The sequence below is a fragment of the Anguilla anguilla genome, chromosome 9, assembly GCF_013347855.1.
Source record: "Anguilla anguilla isolate fAngAng1 chromosome 9, fAngAng1.pri, whole genome shotgun sequence".
Taxonomy (NCBI): Eukaryota; Metazoa; Chordata; class Actinopteri; order Anguilliformes; family Anguillidae; genus Anguilla; species Anguilla anguilla.
This window is the reverse complement of record NC_049209.1, coordinates 22,156,481-22,179,984: the sequence shown is the minus strand read 5'-3', so window position 1 is coordinate 22,179,984 and position 23,504 is coordinate 22,156,481. Positions and strand designations below refer to the sequence as shown.

Here is a 23,504-nt window from a genome sequence, read left to right as displayed (position 1 = left end):
GGAAATGGGTCACCTGTTCAGTGCTCAGGAGGTGAACGCTAATGGTAACCACTGAGAGATGAGCATGCAGGTGGCTGTCACTCTGCCTGTTGAAAACCGGGGAAGTTCTAGTCCTTTCATCTGTACCAACCCCAAAACTGCATTATTTGGTCACGGAGGAGAATAACCTTAAAAAATGTTTTTGAATTCAAGCAAACCCAGCACCGTGGGCTGACATGAATTGGCTCTGGTGAATAGTCTGACGGGTCAGATTTTTTCCCATGGGAGAGCCGGGTGCCTAAGTATGTGTGGTGTAAGTTCCAAACGTCTCGACGGATGAAGGGCGTGAAATGACCGTGCGGGGCGCTTGTGCCCGCTTGTCTTGGTGCAGGGTGAAGAGGGCACAGCTGGGGCCCCACGACTGGCTCTCCACGCCCGTGACTGGCACTCAGAACTGGCTGCTGGTGCAGGGGCTGGAGCCCGAGACGGCGTACCAGTTCAGCGTCCTGGCTCAGAACAAGCTGGGCACAGGGCCTTTCAGTGAGGTCGTCACTGTGAACACGCTAGGTGAGTGACAGAAGGCATAGTGCTCAGGCTGTATGTCTGCACTATATGTACGTCTGCCCGTCTATATATCTACCCGTCTGATATATCTGCCTGTCTGTCTGTCTTTGTATGTGGTATAGGTACAGGTATATTTTATATTTCAGATTTTTTTCTATGTATGTAGATGTATGTACACTATATGTAATGCAACTGTATGATTTTTTCTGTATAACGTAAGCAAGGTCTTCCTTAGTTTCTCATCAGGTACAAATGATATTAATTCAGCACTAAAGGAACGAGGGGTGGGTGATGTGATTTTATATCAGTCACGATAGGCCTTTTCACGAAATTGCGGAGATTGTCCTTCAAATTGTTCTGGAAATGCTTAACCAGTGTTACTTGCTTTGAAAAGCCTCAGTTAGCTGTAGTGATACTTGTGGTGACTGATTGTGTTGCTATATTGAAGTAGCCCTGCATAATATTGTCCCCATTACATTTTTTAGCCTCCAATAATCACTCACTGCTAGGCATGTCTTGACTTGTGTTTGTGATGATATGTGCATGTGTTTGCATAATAACCATCCTGAAAAATACTCCAGTCATCACAGTTTCACAGTATCAATGAGTTAGCACAAATGTACTGTTGTAAATTCATAGAAAAATCAATTTTTGCATTTAAATACACACCTTTGAAATGATTTTTCCCAATGATTTCCTGTTTATGCAATAATGTTACTCAAGCTGTGGACTTTCTCAGTGTAGTTAGAGAAATTGAAAAAATGAACAAGGAACAACCATCGTTTATAAGTCATGTTATGATGGTTACTTCATTTTAAAACATATTGCTTGTTAACAAAAAATACAGTGATACGTATTGTGTACCATCCAAGCATTTGAAAAAGAACTATTGAAAAGATATGGCTTGAGTATGCTGTCGTTCATCTATATATTTATGTCAATAGAAATATTCCAAACTCCTCCTTGTTTCTCTCTCTCTCTTCCTCAGTATTTCCTATAAGTACCCCTGAACCATTGGTGCTGCTTACCCCACCGAGGTGCCTCACAGCCAATCGGACACAGCAGGGAGTCCTATTGACATGGATCCCTCCAGCCAATCACACGTCGCCAATCGATCGCTACATCATGGAGTTCCGCCTCGGGGAGAGGTGGGACGTCCTGGACGACGCCATCGCAGCCGGAGAGACGGAGCTGCTGGCGAGAGACCTGGTCCAGGTGCGTTCCACGCCGTTTCCACGGCGCGCCCGCGCCCGGCAACCGGAGACCCGGCTACGCTGTTTACCAACACTTTATTTCAAATAAAATTCCTTTTGAATAATTGAACACCTTTTAACTTCCATCCTCTGGCATTCGCTGCCTTAATGATATTTATAATAATTAATGCAGGCATGTTCAATGCAGGCTCTTAAGGTGCTGCACTTACTACAGAAAACAAATGCATTTAATTAGTTAAAGTACCGTGAGTAAAGGGGAAAAAATGCTGCCACAGTAGTGTGTATATTGTTAAATCACCTTTGGAATTCTTAGGTTAGCCTTTTGTTTTGGAAACGGGATAGAAATAACTTCAAATCAATGGCGCAAGTTGGGGTGGACATTTGAACTTTACTTTTAATGAAATATAAAGTGAAAGAGCAGGGTGAATGTGTGCAGATCAGATTGTTTTGAACGCATTCCTGCAGTGCCTGCAGCCATATCCAAACCTAGTGCACAGTAACACCCTATTATGCTCAGTACAGTTATCTTGCCATTTATACTTAGACAGAGACTATTGAGACTAGCAAGACTGTTAGTAGCAGGTCTAATATGGCAACTGCATACAGTCTTTTGTAAAACTATATCATGCCTATGTGAGCAATACAGTAACCCAAATGCCCATTTTTCCCTCTCATATACTGTCCTTGTGTATGAAATATTAATGCCATGGTGGCATAGTTCTAATTTAGGACCCTCCATTGAAAGTGTAAACATAATGTTTTTAGAATACTAATTAGGCTCGCAGATGTCCTTCTGTGTACATCGGGCTTAGGGACAGCACAGAGAGAAAAGGGGGTCGGAGAGAAAAGAAGTGGCTTGGTGAAGGAAACTGAATGTTGGAATTTTGTGCAATGAAAACAAATATAAGACTAAGTTACACCAAGACAAAAGATTTAACACTTAAGACTGCAGACAAATATAATTATAGACATGCAGTCAGCTGAAGATAGACACGCACTTACACACACACACCTGCACATACATACATACCCACCCACCCGTGACCGTGTTGAAGCTTCTGTATTATTAGCATTAGTATTATTGTCAGCAACATTGCTATTGTCACCGTTACAGAAGTTTAATGGTGCAACCCATTTTAAGTTGACATTTAGTTTTCAGAGAAAAAATTGAGTAAATAGCTTTGAGTTTTTCTAGTGTGTGGATGAAACCTGTTCTTCGGCTGGTTTAAAGAGCCTAGCAGCCAGCAGAGTGATGTTTATAAGCAGCAGGTACTGTACCCTTTCAACAACCCTAGAGTTTGGTGAAGGTCTAGATTTAGCAAACACTCAGCATGTTCAGTCTGGGAGCTTTTGAGCTAATCACATTCAACTACAGTCTGTGCTTCTCAGGTGAATTGCCCCCCATTACTGTGACAGAAAGACACTATGATTTTTTTCCCCCGTAAAGCAGTTTTTTCCGTACGCATTTTTCTTTATAATGTACAACAAAACATGTTGTTCTTAAAAATGTTTCTGATTTTGAGTACAGGTAGAGTTTTGATTGGGCCTGAAATTTAAATTTGAATATACAGTAATGGCCTGACCTGATCCAACTGAAATAATGCTGAAATATATCTTCAGTCACAACAAGAATTTCCATTTTCCCCCATAGTGCTGTCATAGTAAGATTTGGCTTATTGGATGAAAAAAATAAAATACATATGTTTAACCACAATATAACACAACATAAGAAATATAGTTAAATAGGCATCCAAAAATAATTAAGGAAAAGTTATGTAGGCTGCATAATATATTGCTTTTTGGCCTTTCAATTTCTAAAATTGAGTAAATGAAATGAATGTCAGCTAATAGGCTAATTCCCAAATTGTTGAATTTGTAGGCTATATGTTACCTCTCAGGCAAAGCCCAAATCCCATTTCTCTGCTTCATTTAACCATGTTCTCAAAAGCAACAAATTGAATAGCCTAATACTCTGTTCTGTTTAAAAGATCTTAACAAAATGGAGTGCATTCTTGCCTTCTGTCCAAGCAACGCCACAAATGCGACTTAATTAAACATTTTCAGCTAGTACATTTTATTATGCAAACAAAATTAAGTACATCCAAATAGGCTTGTTGCATCATTACCAAATTAAACCAAGCATTGCAAGCAATAGTGTGCATTATTGCCTAATTAAATAAAAATGTTGGGAGCATGTACACAGTAAAATGTCCAGTGTTAATTCAACATTTGTCAGGTAACATTCGGTCCCACTCTGGAATGTGGGCCAAATGTTATCTGTTAATAACATTTAACAGATAACAGTCAAATTAACACTGTTAGAGTTGAATTAACATTGGACATTTTACTGTGTACACACTGGCCTGTGCTATTTAGGGATATAGAAATGCAAATGTGGCAATGCGTTCTGAAACTGACCTGAAGTATGTATTTGATAAAATAAGTCCGACCTCACCCAAACAGTTCCCGATGGGTTCAGGTCAGAAATAAAAAGTCTGTTCAGAATAAACTGCCAGTTTTCTTCTGGTCTCTTTTGACATTATCGCCCCCCAGTGGCATTAGAGCTGCTGTCCTGTTTAAGGGTCCTTTGCCCATGTATGTAATTGCCCATACGATCTTTACAGCACCAGCACTTTGTTGTTCTTTTTCCAAGCGGTGAACCTGAATGCATCACAATTCATACGTCTTACGATTGTGTGCGCTTAGGAGATGTCCCTATCCAAAGCAGCAAACCAATTTTGGTAGCTGTGTGGAGACTGTGCTTCTCACTGTTACTCGGTAAATAGAGATTGCACTTTGCTTCTCAGCTTTGTTTGAATTATGGTTAATGTCTCATTTCTAGCTTTATTTTCAGAAAGTTACATTTTCTTTCCCTCCCCTGGAGTATTGATTAGCATGGTTGTTCACAGAGGGCACTAGTTACAACCCCTGCAGACCTGTATTACTGTGTGTGTGTGTCTGTGTGTGTGTGAGTGCATGTGTCTGTGTGTGTGCATGTGTGAGGGAGCGGTTGCTATGACAGCAGCAGAATATTCTGGAACCTGTGCGGCGGTCTCTGTGTGTGACCTCAGTGTTGAGGTGTTGGGGGCTGAAGAGCGATGAGAAGTGTGACACCAGACGTGGGAGGATGTTGATGTTGAGCCATTTGCTACATTATTGGGCGCACAAGACAAGGGGCCTCCTGTCTCACCATTATTGAAAATGGCCAGAATGTTCCGGCTAACTCGCTGTGCTACACCCAAGTCTGATCGTGGGCTGCTGTCACACAACAGACCAGAAGTTGTATATTTTGACGGAATGCCTCTACATTACAAGAAAGTCGGACCACAGCTGGATAAAAAAAACACGAGGCGTCTTCGCATCAAAAATGCAGGAAAGCATTTAGCAGTTCACCATCAGCCGTCCACAGAGGCAAACCAGGTTTAAGCACAATTTCACGAGCTGGTTCTTTTTGCTGCAGGACTCTTGGTATGAGTTTCGTGTAATGGCCGTGATGGAGGACCTGACAAGTGAGCCCAGTAACGTAGTGGGAGTCTCGAGTACAGGTGAGTGAAAAGGAAGACCTGTGTGCAAAATGCTGACCGTTACTATACCGCAACCAAGAGCACAATTAATGAGATCAATGTGGTGAGAAATGACGTTTGAGATGGAAGTGCAGCTTGTCCAAAATTAGTAAAAGCAGCATCCTAAGGCAGCGCTACTCAAATCCTGCTGCCGCGGGCCACGTTGTCCACAGGTTTTTGCTCCAATCATGGGTTGCACCACCTGTTTTCACTAATTACTACACCTCTTTGGTTCAGGAAGTACAGTAAGCTCATTAGTGAAATCAGGTGGTGTAGTACATGGTTGGCGCAAAAACCTGTAGACATTGAGGCCCACAGGACCTGGAGTTGAGTAGCCATAATTTAATGGTGCCATGGTGTAGTGCATCCTTTGTAAGGGAGCAGGTGGTTAAACTGTATTATTAGGAAACGGAGATTACGTCATTTGGTTTCCAGCAACCAAGGCATGCTGTATGAGCAATGCCGCATTCTTTGCTTTTTTAGTCCAGTTCTGCTAGGTCTCTCAATTGAAAGTGCATTGCTGCCCCCTGTTGGATAAATGAACAGACCCACTTTCAACATGCAAAGCCGTTCTTGGAAAAAAATAACTTATCCAGCAAAATCCTTTCCTCAGGAAATGCAGTGTGGTGTATGAACTACTTTTATCATGGAGAATGATTCATAAGTTTCTCTTGGATTTGACACTTGTAATATGTGTCCTCATTTTTTAAAGCACATGACTCGCAGATTTAACCTGGTTTTAAAATCAATATCCTCAGGATCCCCCTAGGCACTGGATTAGCACAATCACTTGATTAATCATACAGTTAGTAGTTAATTGTGACCTTCATAAAAGCACTTTCGTTTACCAGCACATGGAGAAGAAGTGAACATGGACAGACAATAAAATGTCTTTGAGCAACCAAGTTTAGAGTCAGACTTATATACCGATGGATTTGAGGTATTGACCGGGTGTACTTTTGTTTTCACATTGCTGTATGTGTATTGCAAGGAAAAACTGTTGCATCAGATTGCACCAAAGTTGATAATGTATTGGGAGTTGCTAAAAAATAGTTTTTTAAACATTGCAAAGTTGCACTACAAATCTCTTCTAAGAAATGCAATAATGGAGCAAGGTTCTGACGTACCAATAAAAACCCCCACCTGATCCGAGCAAAACAGGATTGGTCAGGTGCTATTCTGCTGTGTCCTAACATTCCCAGGGTGAGTCTGAAACCTACTATTGAGTATACTCAGTAGTAGGCAAATGTACTGTGCTCTTTTGGATAAAGTCCTAGTTTCAGTTCCAGATTTGTGGACCTGGAAATAAACATCTCACTAAATCCTACTGTGCTGGCAGCAGCAGCTTATGGAGTTGTTGTGCAACAAGAATTTTGGGGCACAGCTTGCATTAAATGTAGAACATGGCAAAATCCTTTCTGAAATGATCTGCTGATTTGAGAGTAGAGATATCAGACTACATGAAACAGAAAAATAAATACCAAACACTGGCTCAGCAGATGCACAGCTCAGTCGGAACAATAAATATGCAATGCGTCAAAACAATCTGAGAAGTTGCTGAGATACTGACATTTTACAGCATAGATGCACTCCAAAAGAAATTGCTTTTCTTTCAACCAGCTCTCAAGTTCCTTAAGGTTATTATGGTTTTTAACCTGAAGCAAGTGTGCAGATTTGACTTGACAAAACTCCCTTTGGTCTAGATTCATGGATTTGATGAGAGCAATTCTTCCAAACTCCTCTATTACAAATTATTTGCATGAGAAAACAGCACTGCAGTGTCACCGGGGGTGTTCTGGGACAGGCAAAAAACTAATTCCAAAGATTGCACAGAAAGCAAAACCATACTTCCAGCCAACTCCGTCAATTCAGAAAGATCTGTCTCTTCAAATGGTTTACATTAAGTTTACACTAAGTAAAGACAGAGGACACTGTTTAAAAATTAACTATGATTTAATTTAATCACTAATTTTAAACCTTATATTTTAATTTAATGTCTGTCTGTTTTAATCAAATTCATATTCTTTTTAGCCCACCCCTGTTCCAGACCTTTTCATTATTATGAGTAGCATTTCATATTTTTTCTTCTTTTAAAAAGACAATTATGTCGCAGAACGCTATAATGTGCTACTGTCGTGTGTCTGTGGTTCCAATAACCACACTGAATGTGGAGTGTGATAGTGTGGTAACATTTCTGTCAATCACAATTAAGTGGCAATTGACTTACCAACGTGGATGGCTGGGGAGGTGTAATGTGCTTAATTTCTAACAATTCTATGCAATCAAAGATGGCTACTGCTGAGGGATGACTGAAATGCAAAGGCAAAAACTCCTTTGGGAAAAAATGGTGACCCTGCTTATATTATTCTAAGCTTTTGTTCTGAAAGGGTTGTAAGCTTTATTTTTTAAATGTAGTTTTACATGTCTTTATATGGTTTGTTTTTGGAATTAAGCGAGAACATTATTTAGTGAATATTGATATTGCAAAAGAATGTTGTGGTGCTGAACAATCTTTGAGGTATATTTTAATATAAGTTTGCACTAGAATGGACAAGCTTAAATAAGAAAGATGTATGCACGATCACATACACTTACATAATAAATATAAGAAAATGTCCACGTATATACAAGATATAGGCATAGGCTTCTCTTTTTAGTACTTTTAGTGTTAAAATCAAGATCCACATTCCAGTGTGGCAGCCAGATATCGAAGCCAAGTTTAAATGCTGATGACTGCAGTTGTTGTGTACAATATATGGACATCCTTTAAAAAAAACTTGCAATATTTAACCCCTATGTGGGAGCTTTGAGGCAGCATTGCTGTACAGTTTGTATGTATAATCTTCAAAAATGAAATTAAGGTATGTTTCCACTTACCCGGAGTATCTGTCCATCCAGATCAATAGGTTTGCTGAAATGTGACCAGTTCTCCAGATAGGCCTATCTGCATAGTTTCAAACAAACCACGCCAAGGGTTGCAGTTTGTAGTCTCAATACCCAGAAGTGGGTTAGTATTTTTTAGTGATGGATTCCCTCTACAGGTTTCCAAGGTTTGTTTTTCCAAAGTGTTTTCAATTTATGCAAAAAAATAAGGTCTGTATTTAACATAAGCCTAAGCGAGTTTCATGTTATGTTTTACAACAAAGCCTAAATTGTACACCCGTTAATATCTAAACCATGAATTTATAATCTGTTCTGTGCTTTAATAAAGTACGTTGTTAAAAAGTTGCTATATTGAATCTGCAACGAACGAACTGTCGCTTTTCTCAAAGTCACGACCCCACCACTTAAATTTTATACTAGTCCGCCTGCATCGGACTTGGACGGATATTATTGACATACTTCGGTAGAAGACGTTGTTGAAACCGTGCACAAATTAAGCTCTGGAGCTTTTAGGCCACATGAAGATGGAAACGCGAGGCCCTTTTTTTTCAGTTTGAGTGGCGGCCTATATCGAGAAAACGTGTCACATTTCAACTAAACTCTATGGATGGACAGACACTAATCCGGGTAATTGGAAACATACCTTAATTTAATTTTTGGGTGAACTGCCCCTTTAACCACTAACATATTGAGTGTCAGTGTGTTCACACTCAATACAAACTGGGCCATTGGCCATTTGTGACACCTGACTGTACTTATCAGGATGTTCTTGTTTTCAGCTTTTTGTTTTGTAAAAGTGTCTGGAAAATGTGTTAAAATGTCATTGATTTAAAAACTGTGATTCATTTGATTTATGTTAATACCAAGTTAACAATTCTTCATAATATTGACAGTTTGTGGCTTTGTGGGAGTATGAGTCGTTCTTTGTAAATATTGTGCAAATATTCTAACACAAATTGACTAATATCACAAAATGATACTGGAGACTTAGAGCCGCTAGACAATCTACTGCTGGAACAAAAGCTTCAGCAACACGTGGGACATAAGGCCTGTGAGGTCTGCCATGTTGGAACTGTACAGTATCTCTGGTGATACCACACCAGTGTCTGACCCTGGAGGTGTGCCCCTCTGTCTCCCTCAGATTTTTTTCCTCCCCCAGACATAGTGGACGAGGGTCTGGCGAGGCCCGTGGTGGCTGGCATCGTGGCCACCATCTGCTTCCTGGCGGCCGCCATCCTGTTCAGCACGCTGGCAGCCTGCTTTGTCAACAAGCAGCGCCGCCGCAAGCTCAAGAGAAGGCGAGGTGAGTGTCGCCTGCTGCCCATTGAAAGATTTGTCCTCGGGTGCAGTTATATAGGAACCAGACGACTAGTGATTGGAGAGTGCGGTTTCCTGGACCCTATAATGGGTGGAGCAACAATGAACTTGTTTGAACCAATCACAGGATCTTGCTCTCCACTGCAGAACACGTTGATTGGTTCAATTCGGAATGTAACTGATGAAACATATTGCTTCTCCTTTTTTTTTTTGGTTTCAGGATATCTCATTTTCCAATTACTAACGTATACAGTGTGTGTCTGGGCTTTCTATAGAAGTGGTTCCAAAACTGTGGGAGACCCCATAGTGGTTCATGGGAGGATTTGAAACAGTTTGCAGAATAATACAGGACTCACAATTAACTTGCTGTATGCAACACTTTTTCATTGACATTCAACTACGTCAGATCAAATATGACACCCATTGTATGATTTGCACTAGGTAGAGTTCACATGAACTGTTGTTTCGACATACATTTAAAACATAATAATTCCATATTTTAACATATGCCGGAACACATGTCAGGGCTAACTTTTAATAAGGGTGAGTCATAGACCATATATTCTCTCATTAAGTGGGTTATGGGCTCATAAATCTTTCAAGCCATTGAATTAGAGAGCAGCAATAATGGCCCTACACCAGTACAAGTGCATCGCAATGGACCTGCAGAGAAATGGACTTGCAGCCAGAAATACCATATGAGGCCCCGATGATATAGCCTATTGAGGGTCTTTATCTTGACGCCTTAAGTAAATTTTCAGCTCTACTGACTTATCGCATGTACAGTATGATCTTAGGAATTTCGCTCACACTCTCCCAGTTTGTCCCAACCTGCCCCCCAGATTGTGCCCAATGCTTTGCATCAGGACTACTCTAGCCTTATACATCCTAGGGGGCTGCAGCCTCTGCTGGTTTTTGTGTTCACCATAAACTCAGTAACCTGGCCCAAAAAACCTGGTGACATGAGTTAACTGGGTTGATTTAATCGATAAATTCAGTGCCAAGTAAGAACCAAAAGCAGCAGAACCAGGAGCAGTGTCGATTTGAGAGCCCCGGGGGCCTGTATCTGAAAGCAGGATTACTGAGTTCGCTACACAACTGCAAGAAGTAAAAACCTAGAACACTCCCAAATCTGGAACATGAACTGAAGTAAAAAGAGCTGTTCCAGGTTTAACTTAGTGCAGTTATCCAACTCTGTAATCCTGCTTTGTCATACAGGCCCCTGCTGAAAGTGTTTACTTGTTGCTGTCCTTCCAAATGTTTGATCAGACATTAATAAACTCATCTTCAGTTTTCCTCCCTCTATTTTCTCTTCTAGATCCCCCTCTTTCGATCACACACTGCAGAAAAAGCGTTGAGACTCCGTAAGTAATAAAGCATATGACAGCGCTGTGTTATGGGCTTTAGTTCATATCAGTAAAGATACCTGGCAGGTGGTTTTGCACAGCTTTGGCCATTTTGAAGCTACAGACAAAAGATAATAAACTCTTACTGGCTAGTGCTGACCATGTCAGTTTCTGGTTTCCAGTGATTGATCAATGTCAGCTGCTGTCACATTCCACCTCCTACCATCTGGGCATATTGATTGAATTTATCTAATTAATATTTCAAATTCAGTTATTTTGATTGGCTCACATTTTCTTTTTAGTTTTCCAAAATATAAAGTATAAAGTACTGGCTTGCTCAGAATTTCATGCCTGGCATATAAGCAATCTTTAGTAAACCATTGCCTAATTTAAATACCAGCAATAGTGTACGCACATTGGTAGAATTAGTTCATTCAAATGAGACGTTTATTTTTGAATATTTTAAAAATGCTTCATTTCATATTCTTTTTTATTTTTCATTCTAGATTAAATAATGAAAATAACACATCCACAATACAGGCAATGATTTCCTAAATTAGTTACATCACATTATAATTTTAGATTTTGTTTCATTTTGTGAAAAGTATGCTACCTTTTGCTATTTGTTTGTCGAGAGCTTCATTTTCGTATGAATTTATTTGAAAAAAGGTAACTCAGTAAGGAGATTTATATATTTGAAAGGAATAAATTGATATGCACATATTGTGTTTTGCTGTCTGTATACTGTACGTGCTGTCTTTTCCTTCCAATGAAATGTGAAAAATACTGTTTTAAATTATGAGGGGGATACCAGTCCCCAGGTTTTCTGTAATTCATGAAAGCTTGGTAACGTAATGGAACTATAATGGAGCAATCTTTTTTCACTGTTCCCATTGCTGCCTAATGGACTGGTGTCTATAGTGGTTCTGGCTCCAGTGTTTTGTGTGCTGGATTTGCTTGTCACTCACTCTGTTCTCCTGGCTTTGCTGCATTAGCCCCTTGTTAGTTGTTTTGGAATACTGCTTCATTAACAGCAACAAATCAACCATACAATTTATCACTACTGGCAGAGTAAATAAAAGGCACACTTAGTTCAGAGAGTTTGACCTGGAGTTAAGAGGGTGTCATAATCAGTGATAAAAGTTGTGGGTGGTGTGTAGGCATGATCAGTGGACAGTTAGCACTTTGATACTAACACGATCAGCCCTGCCCACACTTCTGACATAAGAAGTACGAATGATCTCGTTTGCAGACCGAATCTAGCAGTGTGCAGGCAACATTGGGTTCCTTCATCTAAATTTGAGGTCTTGATCTTTGCTTTAATAGGAAACAAACAGCACACTTTCACTGCACGGCCAAATTAACATTTTTGTTGTTCACTTTCCAGGAACTTTGATGAAGTTGAATATGTTTGTATTACACATGTTCATGTCAAATGTAACTGCTAAATTTATATGCTGTCCATCTTGGAGAGCTTGTCACAGTTTATTTAATTACTTCTGCATTTATTTAACAACATAATTTTAAGTAGAATGAGTGTGCGGGCATGTGTGTCTCTATATTTAAGCTTTTATTACCCTAGCCATAATGTGATTGACCAGCTAAGTGCAGTGCTTTAAATGGTCACATTAGCACCCTCATATTGTAGTGTGTCCATACTCCGAAACAAAGGTTCAGAAACTTGTTTGAAACAGAGTTCACATTGTCAGCAGGTTGCCGTCAGAAATTGGGGTGGAAACAGAATTTACAGTGTCACTGGGATTCAGTTTGAAACTGGAGTGGCCGCATAGCACGGTCACACTGTCACTGGTTTTCAGTCTGAGTTTCTCTTCTGTCTGCATGCTGCTGTGTGATCAGGACCTCAGAGACATTGACCGAAAAGCAGTGGTTGAAAAGTGGTGCATTATCGCATTACAAACAGTACATGTGAGTTGTTTTTTTTTTTTTTAACAATTCACAAACTGGTGAAGGGGACTCCTTGCCTTTATCGTGATACATGCCTCTGTGCTGAAGTGTACATATACACACACTTTCATACAATGATCTGGTCCAAAACCTGACAGATTTATGAATCAGGAAGTCCAGAAGTCTTTCAGAGAAACTTAATTGGTTCGGTAATAGCAATAGACAAGATTTTGGTGACTTTCATGAATTTGTCTCGGTGTTGGACAAGTGTGTTTTAAAATGAAGGCTATTAACAAGAGGTACCATATTATTTCCTGCATCAGTGTCCAAAATCGTGTTTCTGTCAGAGAATGCTTCCAGTGTTGAGAGTACCTGTACACACACACACGTATATCGTATATGTATGTCTGGCAACCATGCAGTAATTTTCTGCCTAAGTTTACCATGGTAAATGTGCATGTTGTGGTGTTCCGCTTTTACTGTTTGACACGCCTTCCTACCATGCTTGGCCTTGGCTTTTCCATACTTTGACCTTCTTCTTTAAGGGTTTTTTTTACCATGGTAAACTCATGTGAAAGCCAGCTCTGGTAGAATTTTTGCAATGCTTTGTGTATTTTCCTGATTATACAATATTTTATAAAATGAATAAAATGAGCTGCAAAACAAAGCAAAAATGATTCTGCATTGGAATAATGAGGAAAGCATTTTTTTTCTTTTTATTAACCCTACTTTTTGTGTGTGTTTTTCTTCTTCCAGTTATAATAACTTCGACCTTTGATGACTTATGGATTTGGCTTATGTTTGGATTATATAAACGAGTTCCTCTGTGTATTTGATGCTATGGTTAGAATTGTACATCATTGTAACTCTGAGACCCATTGTCAGTACAGGAATTTGTTGTTGAGCTTTTTCTCCATTACAGAGTTAAATGTATACCTTAATTGTGGCATCATTTTGCAAACACTCCAAACCTCAAGATGTGTTTCCAGTTTCTTCTAGATATTGTCTATTATTCAGCTAATGAGGTCTGTGGACAGTTATCTTGAGAAAACCAGTGAATTGTGTACTAATGTTTGCCAGTATTTTATCAAAGCTTCTGAATTATTTCATAAGACAAGCAGTGTACCGCTTCTCTCTATGGTGCTTCACATTAAGTATATTGGAACCAAACTCCTGAGAACATCCACTTTTACCCCGTACACTGTACCTCCACACTTTATTTTACAAGGCATTTAAAATTTTACAGGATTTCAAACTGTTGGCAATAAATTTTACCTCATAGTTTACAACACAGCAGTCCTTACCAACATTCTGAATTTGAAAAGCATTGCAACAGTAGCCAGATGTCTGTTGACTTCTCTTAGGTCCTAATAATGTAAACCTATTGTGCCACTTATATCTGCCTATTAATGCTGGCATCTTAAAGTAACAGCAGTGATGAATTGCAGTATGACTGGGCTTGCCAACATTCTATCATCATCTTTAAACTAAACTGGTAAATATCGATTCATACAACTCTGTCTGATTGACATTCCTAAATATTCCTATTCCCATTCCCATTTATAAGACCTGGAATACAGACAGAAGGACGGTTTCAAAATCACATGTGAGACCGGGGGATGTAATTGAAAACCATCTATTATTACTATTTTTATTATTATTTAGCCCTTTTCATCTTATCTCAGGATCTTTTCATAGTGACCTTACTGAGATTGGCATGTAGCACCTACCTGGATTTTATGGACACCTTTTTGCATAGAGAGAACATTCCTCAATCATCATTTTCAAATTTGCTACTTAGGTCTTTGTTGTCCATTTTAGAATGATGTTCCTGGGGCTGATTATGTGATATCCAGAAAATAAACACAAACAAATGTCAGTAGTAGCCATCATTTCTATCTACTTCACTGAATCCTGGCAAGCCTAATAATAAGAATAATGAGCTTCCCTTTTGTGAACTACTGCCTTCGACTCTTATGGTGCCCTACGTGGATGATGGAGTGTGGTTGAAGTGCCAATGCCTTATTTCAGCTGTCTCGCCTGATCTAGGATCAGATTGTTTTGTGTGCTGCAGTTTTCTTGACTACAAAATTGAACCAGCCTGTTCAGCAAACTGTAGCTTTTATACTTATAATGTAATGCCATCACCTTAGTTTTAATAGCATGTACTGGCTTAGCGACTGAATCTATAAGTATATCAAACGTCTGCCAAAAATCATACAGTTGCAAAATTATTGTGTCAAGCCAAGACTACTGAGGGATGTTAATTTAAAATTGCATGAGATGATTATATATTCTTAGCATGCCTGGGCTTTGAACTGTATGATGTATGAATCATTGTGACTAATAAACAGAGACTTTGAAGTGCAGCGGCCACATCTCTTCTTGTGTCTCTTGCTCTCTCATTCTCCTTTTCTTTCTTTTTCTCTTGTTCCCTTCATCCTTTCTCTCCTTCCCTCCCTGTCTCACTGTCTCTCTATAATCAGTGACATCTCACTGTAGTACTTACCCAGTTGTCCTCCTTTTCCTCTCTTCCCTCTCTCATGCAGCCTTTCCTCTCTCTCTCTTTTCGCCTCCTGCTCTTTTGGTCTGTGGAAGCGTGCAGCCTAATTGATGGCCAACTTTCCCCTCCCATCTCTATTGTGTCTCCCCCTCCACAGGACTCCTCTTACCCCCTTGCCTGGTATTGAGCCCTACTGGGAGGGGCCAGAAGGGAGCAGCTACAGGCCCCCACCCGCCAGTCCTCAGTGAGTGCCCGCACCTCATTCAGCAGTGTGCGCTGGCTTGGCGGCATGTTCCATGTGTGGTGCTAGGCACAGTCCACTCGCAGGCAATGCCAAAACAGACTAATTTTAAAAAAAACAAGGCACTTTACATTTCCGTATGACCAACAGAGGCTGTCCCTGCATTTGGCTCTCTGCGATAGTCTGTCTTAGGTGGCCAGCAGGTGAGGACATTTCTCTCGTAAAGGTCAAAGAGGCATAAAGCCACTTAACGCGTGAGGTAGATATTTGATAAAGGAAGAGTAGAATATAACCCCTGCTTTGGACATTATTCTCATTGCCAGCAGTTCCCTTTACATTAAACTACTGTGCCTGCTGTGCCGGCATTATAATCCAGGTACAGCAATGCAGTATTAGCCATGGCTTTATGAGAATCCATCATGCACATGCACAGCTTTTTTCAATAATTATCAGCTGTTTTTTAAATTAATTTATGCTTGACAGCTGCTGGGCACATAAGACCCTTACAGCTCAGATGCTGAAAATGTATTGGGGTCGAGGTAGATTTGACTTTCCTGTGCGTCTATAGAGGCCTGTCTCACTGGCCATTGCCTTGGCAGCATTGAACCGCTGGCTCCTCCCCCCCCCCCCCCCCCCCCTTTGGCCAGACTCCTCCCATTCCATGGGTATCTCTCCCCCCCTTTCCCCTGCTACTGCTTTTCATCTTCTCTGCACCGTGGCAACCTTGTATTCCTGCACCATGGCAAACTTATTCCTACAGGTCCCAGCTATGCCCTCTCCCTACAACCCTCCTGCCCCCTTCTACTCCTCCTGCCAATACGGGTGCTGAGAAGCTAAGCTTCGGGTAACAGTGGGTGCCACTGTGTGTGACCTTGTCATTGTTAATCAGACCATGTACAGTTTTAGCTGTCCTTATCATCTGGAAGGTCCAGGCAAGTCTAACAATGAAAGGCGTCCTTACCATATATTTTAACCGATCTCATGAATTGATCTTGTAATGATGGGATTTGACATGTGGTTGTGGGTTTGCAGTGTATGGGATTTAGCAAAGCCCAGAGAAGACTCCCCACTTTATTCTTTTTGTTCATTGATTTGGTTGTGATTTGCCCCTTTGTGTGTGTACTTTTTGTGCCTACTAACTACCAACATCGTGCTCTTTAGAAGATTCCTACAGTATTTCTTTTACTGTGATAGATTGAAGACAGATTTGTATGTTATAATTTCATTGGCAACAACTACACTACATTCACAGACATAAAATGATTATTCACTTCAATGTTACATTTTCTGACCCTGATAAATACTTTTTATCTACACTTTCAGGATAGTGGCACGGTGTGGTGATTTCTGTAAAAGCAAATCCAAGTTTCACTTCTAACCCTCACCACATTTCAGAGAATGCATCTTCGCTAAATGCATCACATGTTGGTGAATATCTCCCTTTAGTGAAAATTGGCAACTGCCTCAAAAGCATAGGCAGGCTGTATATCCCAGAGTAACAAGTCACGGTTATTAAGGGGTGACGACTGTGATTATTCAATCTAGTTATATAGACTTATACAAGTGTGGAGCCTGTGACTGACAAAATGTTTCTGTCAGAAAACAAAGAGCACCTTTTCATCTGCAGAAAAATCATCTATATGTCAGAACTTAACATCACAGTAAAGTTTATGGCAAAGCTTTCTATGAATGGTCCTTAATACCACATAACACCATATCATACTATAACACGCTGTATGCCTATTTGTGGTTGTTGACATAACAATTTATCAGTGTTTATGTGTTGCTTGTGGTGGACTTATGTGGGTCTTATGAAGGACCTTTCATAGAATGTATTACCAATACTAATGCTTTCTTTAAAAAAAAGTGAAACACATTTTTTCTGGGACTTGGCAAATAGAAATGACATAAGGATTGTAATTGAAAGGTCTATGTATATATTCCTCACTGGATAAAGCACAGTTTAGGGTGAGAAAGCTGAAGATACCAAGAAAGGACCCTATCACAACCTGTAGCCTCTTGATATTTGCTGTTGCCGAATCTCGAACAATAAGTAAAACTTTTATTTTAAAAACTATGTTTTCACAGATTCAGTAAATTCTCTCCCTGCTGCAAATTGTGGTGAAGTGACACTGTCATCTTCAAACTGACATTAACTCTTATAGGAAACAGATACAGTTTTCACTGTCTAGTGGTCATGATCACCAAAATGGCTTCTTGTCACGGTCAAATAGCATGTGATGCCAGGGGGTGCCAGTGAGTGCCCCCGAGACTCTGTCAGAGAATGATCCTCTCAATGTGCCTCGTATCTTTCCAGATTTTTCACAGGGAAACGGCCCCTGAATCACTGCCTCATTGTGACGAACACGCTACTGCACACCCGAGCTTGACCGCACCATGCCAGTCATTCTGCTGGGTGCCGATGCTAGCCCACCTGCTGACTTGTTTTTTGTTTTTAATGAGTTTGCAATGAATGGTGACATAAAATTTAGTTATATTATGAGTTCATAGTGTGTTTTTTTCTCGGCCAGTGCCTCTACAGTTGTCTTTCATTTTATTTATTCTGAGATTCTGTTTCGTAATATCACTTAAAAGTTAGTTCATTAATAATTTTATATTGACTGTAAGCTTATGTACAGTGGTCAAAATTATAGTGTGTTTCAGTTAGCAGCTGCATTTTGTCTTCCAGTGTCATGCAGTATTCATTATATAGATATATAAGTCATACATCAGTGATTATTATTATTATTGAGAAGCACAAAACCCCCCAGCATTATGAACAGGACAGGTCATACTTACTGGACACCTATGGTTATGTTTTCATTGTGAATACAGGACGTTAAAATTATGTTTGCATTTTTATCTGCATCGATATCCTGTGACAAATTAACTCTTCAACTAAGTCATGGGTGTGGTTCAATACAGGGATCACCATTGCAGCGACAATCAGTAAGTTGAGGTGCGTTTAATGCAGTTAAGTGAACTGAAATATGAAAACTATTTAGATTATTTTCCCAAAATCAACATCAAAGTATAAAAGAAAACATAATACTCTGCTTTCCCAAAATATATCCCTCACGTAGTGTGAGTTATTATCTGCAGTATTTTGATTGTTTTGTATGAAGTCACATTCTGTATTTAAATTTTGGTGATTCAATTTAATTTGAATCTCTTTAAAGTGTTAGCTGTTACTTTAGTCATTGTAGATGGATCTTTATGGACGCTGCCTGGCCAATGGCGGTCATGTCTTTGTACCCTCAGCTGTACATCCATGGTCAGTAGACTGTAATTCTGTCACACACTGCACTTCAGTCGGTTTCAGAAGACATTGTGAAGGAGGACTGGAAGTAACAGAAGGAACAACATTGCTTCAAAAGTTGATTGTCATGGAAGTACAGCTCCTTCACCACCACTGTCATGTGCACAAACCTAGTTGTTCAACCCAACATTTCAGGAGGAAAAAAGTGATCATCTATGAACATTCAAACACAAGCTGTATTTTTGCTACTGTCAATAAATTGTTATGGAATGAAAACAATGGTGTTAATTTCTCTTTTTATTTTCTGGAACATGCTTGTTATTCCTCAGTTCTTAATGAATACTCTCTTGATTCACATACTGGTACACACAGAAACATTGAAATTTACAAATCAACTTAGAATGTAATATATTCTAAGTGCGCACTTTTTCATTACAAACTTTAAGCTATACAGTGAGTGAATAGTCTCACTTATGTTGATACCTTCTGATATTTTATACCAGAATTACATATTTTTACATCAAAACTGACAAATTAGAACAATTAAAAATACATTAATATGTGGGTGAAAACTGACATTGTTTCAGAGACCAATGGTGAAAGTGTAAAGATCACTTTGACTGGAGAGTATGTGTCCCAAGGAAGGTTGAGTAATGACAAGACATATCCAGAAATAAATAAGAGAAATGCAGACCAGCAGTGAGTGTGTTGACCAACAATGCAACTGATGCATGGAGGTCAGGGGTCACTGGGACAGTAAGGATGTGTGTTACTGATTATATATTGGTCTTATCTGGACTGGCTGCCCTTATGAAAAAATCACATGTTCAAAAACCACATGTGAACACCCAACGTGAAGAATACTCTTGAACTATATAAATAATGCCAATTTTAAGATGAAAGCAGGAAAAAGTAACTTATGCTATTTCAAGTTACATGTTTTGTTTTACATGTGAAAATTGTAGTTCACGTTTGAACTATTCAGTCACGTGATTTCATGTCACATCTTGTTTTTGCAAGTTTAAATTTTCATTCACGTAAAAAAAGCCAAGTAAGCGAAAATGTTCAATTCATATGTGACATTTTCTTTTCACTTGAAAAGTGAATTTCTTGAATTAAAATATGTGAATATTTTAATTCATTTGTGAATTTATGATTTGCACACATGAAAAGGCACATTTCATATGGTTTTTCATAAGGGTGAAACCAGGATACAGTCAATTCTAGGTAAACCTCTCGGCTGGGGATGTGGCCCTCCAAATTAAATACAGCACACTCTGACACAAATAATAAAGGAGCATTAGCCTGTGTACAGCCAGCACAGCAGGTTATTTGGTGAGCATTGCCTAACCTGACAAGACAAGATCATGATTAATGGTGGGAGCATAAGGTGAGGGAATGTGACACTGATGATGAGGTCACTTGCCCCACCCATTTTTTCTGATCAGATGAGATATGACCCTCTTCTTGACGTGATGCAACTGAAAAACACTGAAACGACTGTTGAACACCTCTGACACAAACAATACTGCAGAGTGGGGTGTTACAAGGAGTTGTGTGACTCCATGGTTGACCAGTAAAGTCACATGACTTGGAATAGTGTGTCTGCAACCATAGACCTCATAGTGCTGTTTTTGTTAATAGGAAAAATGGTTGAGCCACTCACCACAACAATTCTCTTGCCCAGTCTGCTGTCGAAGAATGTGAATTGCCATTCAGTTACTCAGTGGCTAAAGTAATGGGACTTAGACATCTGGAAGTTCATAAAAAAAACACTCAGCATTCATAAACAGTAGATACATAATTGATATTTTATTGATCTTTCAAATTTGTGAAATCATTTTTTGAATGGGGAACCTATTCGTATACTGAATATGAAATAGAGGTTTCCTGTCTGTGGTTGGGTGTATACAAATAGTTGATTGCATTGAGTTATTGTGCTGATGGTGCTTATCCCCATGTGTAGGTGATGTACAGGTTCCTTGTTTTTTTGAAAGGTGGTTCACAATATTAGTGTCTGTAGCAGAAGGTTTAAGCTACTCTTATCCATTTTCAATTTGGCTGGCTGTGAACTTTTTTTCCCAGAGAATGTAGAAGCTTGCTGCTTTCCTCTTGACCTCTGTGACCCATGAGAGTGGGAGTACTGCACTGAATGAACTTCTGTACTCTGTCTCTCCCTCAGGTCCTCTGGGAAAGTGAGCCCTGAGAGCATCCGCTCCCTCGGACCCCCATCCGAGTCTTCAGAAGATGGGCGGGGCCCCCCTGCGAAGAAGGTTCCTCAGAGCCCTGGCAAGGAAAAGGAGCTGTCCCTCTATAAGAAGACCAAGAGGGCCATAATAAGCAAGAAGTACAGCGTGTCCAAACATGAAGCAGAGGCCACCACACCCATTGAGCTGATCAGCCGAGGCCCCGATGGCCGCTTTGTTATGGACCCCTCCGAAATGGAGACCTCTGTCAAGCTGCGGCGCATCGAGGGCTTCCCCTTCGTGGAGGAGTCTGACCTGTACCCTGAGTTCCGTCAGTCGGATGAAGAGAATGATGATCCCGGGCCCATGCCCCCTGTAATGGCTACGCTCAGGCCCCAACAGATCTCCCCAATTTCCTCCAGCCAGGAATCCTACATGCAGCCCCCAGCCTACAGTCCCCGGTTCCACAGACCCATGGAAGGTATGACCATCATGGAGAGCAGTCGGCTTCAAGCTACAGGGCAAATCAGAGCCCCGCCGCACCACAGGATCTATACCCATAGCCAGTACTACGGCTACCTTGGCAGCCCCGGGGATCCTGACCCCCTGCCTCCCTTCTACATGCCTGAAACCAGCCCGCTTAGCTCTGTTATGTCCTCACCCCCTTACCTTCCCATTGAGGGGCCCTTTGGTCACCCCACCATCCCAGAAGAGATGGGGGAAGGGGAGATCCAGCACTATGCTTCCTCTGGCAGCACCCTCCCCTTGACACACGTTCCTTCCTCCCACTCTCCGGACATCTGGCAACACCCTGATTTTTCTTTCTCCGGTCTGGAGGGGCCCCACTTCATCCTCCCGCCTCATCACCCTTTGTATCTTCACCGAGACCCTACCATGCCTCCTCCCCACTTCTTTCCACCCAGCAGCCTCCAGCCCTCCTCCCTCCAGGTCACCTCTTACCCTGGCATCCTGCCATTGGAGGCCCCAAAGAGCCGCCCGGGCAAGTCTCCCAGCAAGGTTAAGCCTCAGGGCCCTCCAGCCAAGCGTTTAACTATGCAAGGGGCACAGAGTTTAGGGCAGCTAAGACACACGAGCCACGGTATGGGTGTACCGGTATTGCCTTACCCTGACCCGGCAGCCTACATTGGCAGCCCAAGCACACTTGGTAGCCTGGACACACGCTGGTACGATCCTGGGCCCCGACTCAGTCCCAGGGCCCCTCGCAGAATGGAGCCCAGCATGCACCAGGTGGTCCTCCAGCCATCACGACTCTCCCCGCTGACCCAGAGCCCCCTGAGCTCTCACGAGGGCTCCCCGGAGATTGTAGTCCGGCCCCGGCCCCGCCCCGGCATTGTCCAGCCCTCCATACCTCCGGAGTTGTCTGAGATCACCCTGCAGCCCCCAGCTGCGGCCAGCTTCTCCCGGAGGTCGTCTCCCTCTTCCTCGCCCGCCCAGGGCCAGGGTAGCAGGCGGGCAAGCCCCAGCTACCGCTCCCACATGGCCTTTGCCACCACCGCCACAAGCTATCCATCCCAATCCCCATCACCCCCCATGGAAAGCAGCGACGTTTTTGGGCAGATGCCATCCCAGAGGAGGACAGACGAGGAGATGCTTCCATCAGAGCCCTCTCCACCTCAGTTGTCAGCTTCTGGGTAGGTGCACTAGGCCGTCAGGGGGAAGTAGCTTTCACCTTCCCGCCAAATCTGCAGAAAAGGATTGCCGTCCCTGTCCCTGCAACCCCCCAAGTCAGGTTTTCTCATTTTTCAGATGCACTGAGACTTCAATTCTCAGAAATATTAATAAGTTGTTGTGTTTCACTGCATCACATGCCTAACCTCAACATCCAAAAATATTGAAAGGTTTTCAAAAGATTATCTGTGATCGATATATTTTTTATCAAGAACAGCTCTCAGGACTTCACTGTTCTTGTACTATAACCGCTTAACAAACAGCTGCATATTAAGGTGAAAATCATTTCCATTTAGAAAATATGTCCTTTCTTATTCTGAAGTCACTCTGTTCATCTGAATAGTTCATGAGGAATAGCTCCCATTTCACTCAGCTGCTTATTGTGTCTGTGTGTGTAGTGTCTAATTTTATCACTCATCCATGAAGTGCCATCTTTAAAATCCTAAAATTCTGGCTTCCCTCCCTTCCCAATTAAAATTATTTGACATATTTAAAGAAAATCTATTTTTTATCCACATTTCATCCTCTGAACACTAGTTTAACTTTAACTAGATAAACTTTAAGGATTCTTATCTTTTTTGCTGTGAAGCAAGTGCCACCTTTTTTCATAATCAAATTCTGGAGAATTCAACCTTTCAAATCTTCAAATTCTTTCACTGTGTAGTTAATTACTTGAACTTGCATTTCTGATTTGACAACCACTTGCTGATCCCAATTTCCCTTTTGTTCGTGCTTTATTTTTATTTTTTTTGGTTTGTTTCATGGCTTTACCTCTCTTTCACCCAGCAACAAGACCCCACCCAACGCCTTAACCCACCCCCACCGCCCTACATTACCATCTCAATTGAGGCAAAA

At 41.0% G+C, this 23,504-nt stretch overlaps 1 protein-coding gene across 7 annotated transcripts in view; it reads left to right on the top strand.

Annotated features, from left to right (window-relative positions):
- igsf9bb (immunoglobulin superfamily, member 9Bb) overlaps positions 1 to 23,504 on the top strand; it is a 134,285-nt gene that overhangs the window by 100,310 nt on the left and 10,471 nt on the right. For 4 of the 7 annotated variants that reach the window (XM_035433318.1, XM_035433320.1, XM_035433323.1 and 1 more), the window contains exons 13-20: positions 371 to 546; positions 1,532 to 1,758; positions 5,218 to 5,302; positions 9,345 to 9,506; positions 10,839 to 10,884; positions 12,724 to 12,792; positions 15,432 to 15,518; positions 20,957 to 22,612. In XM_035433318.1, the coding sequence (XP_035289209.1) occupies positions 371 to 546; positions 1,532 to 1,758; positions 5,218 to 5,302; positions 9,345 to 9,506; positions 10,839 to 10,884; positions 12,724 to 12,792; positions 15,432 to 15,518; positions 20,957 to 22,612 (2,508 nt within the window). The remainder of the gene's footprint in view (positions 1 to 370; positions 547 to 1,531; positions 1,759 to 5,217; positions 5,303 to 9,344; positions 9,507 to 10,838; positions 10,885 to 12,723; positions 12,793 to 15,431; positions 15,519 to 20,956; positions 22,613 to 23,504) is intronic. The other 3 variants (XM_035433321.1, XM_035433322.1, XM_035433324.1) reach the window with 3 other exon arrangements.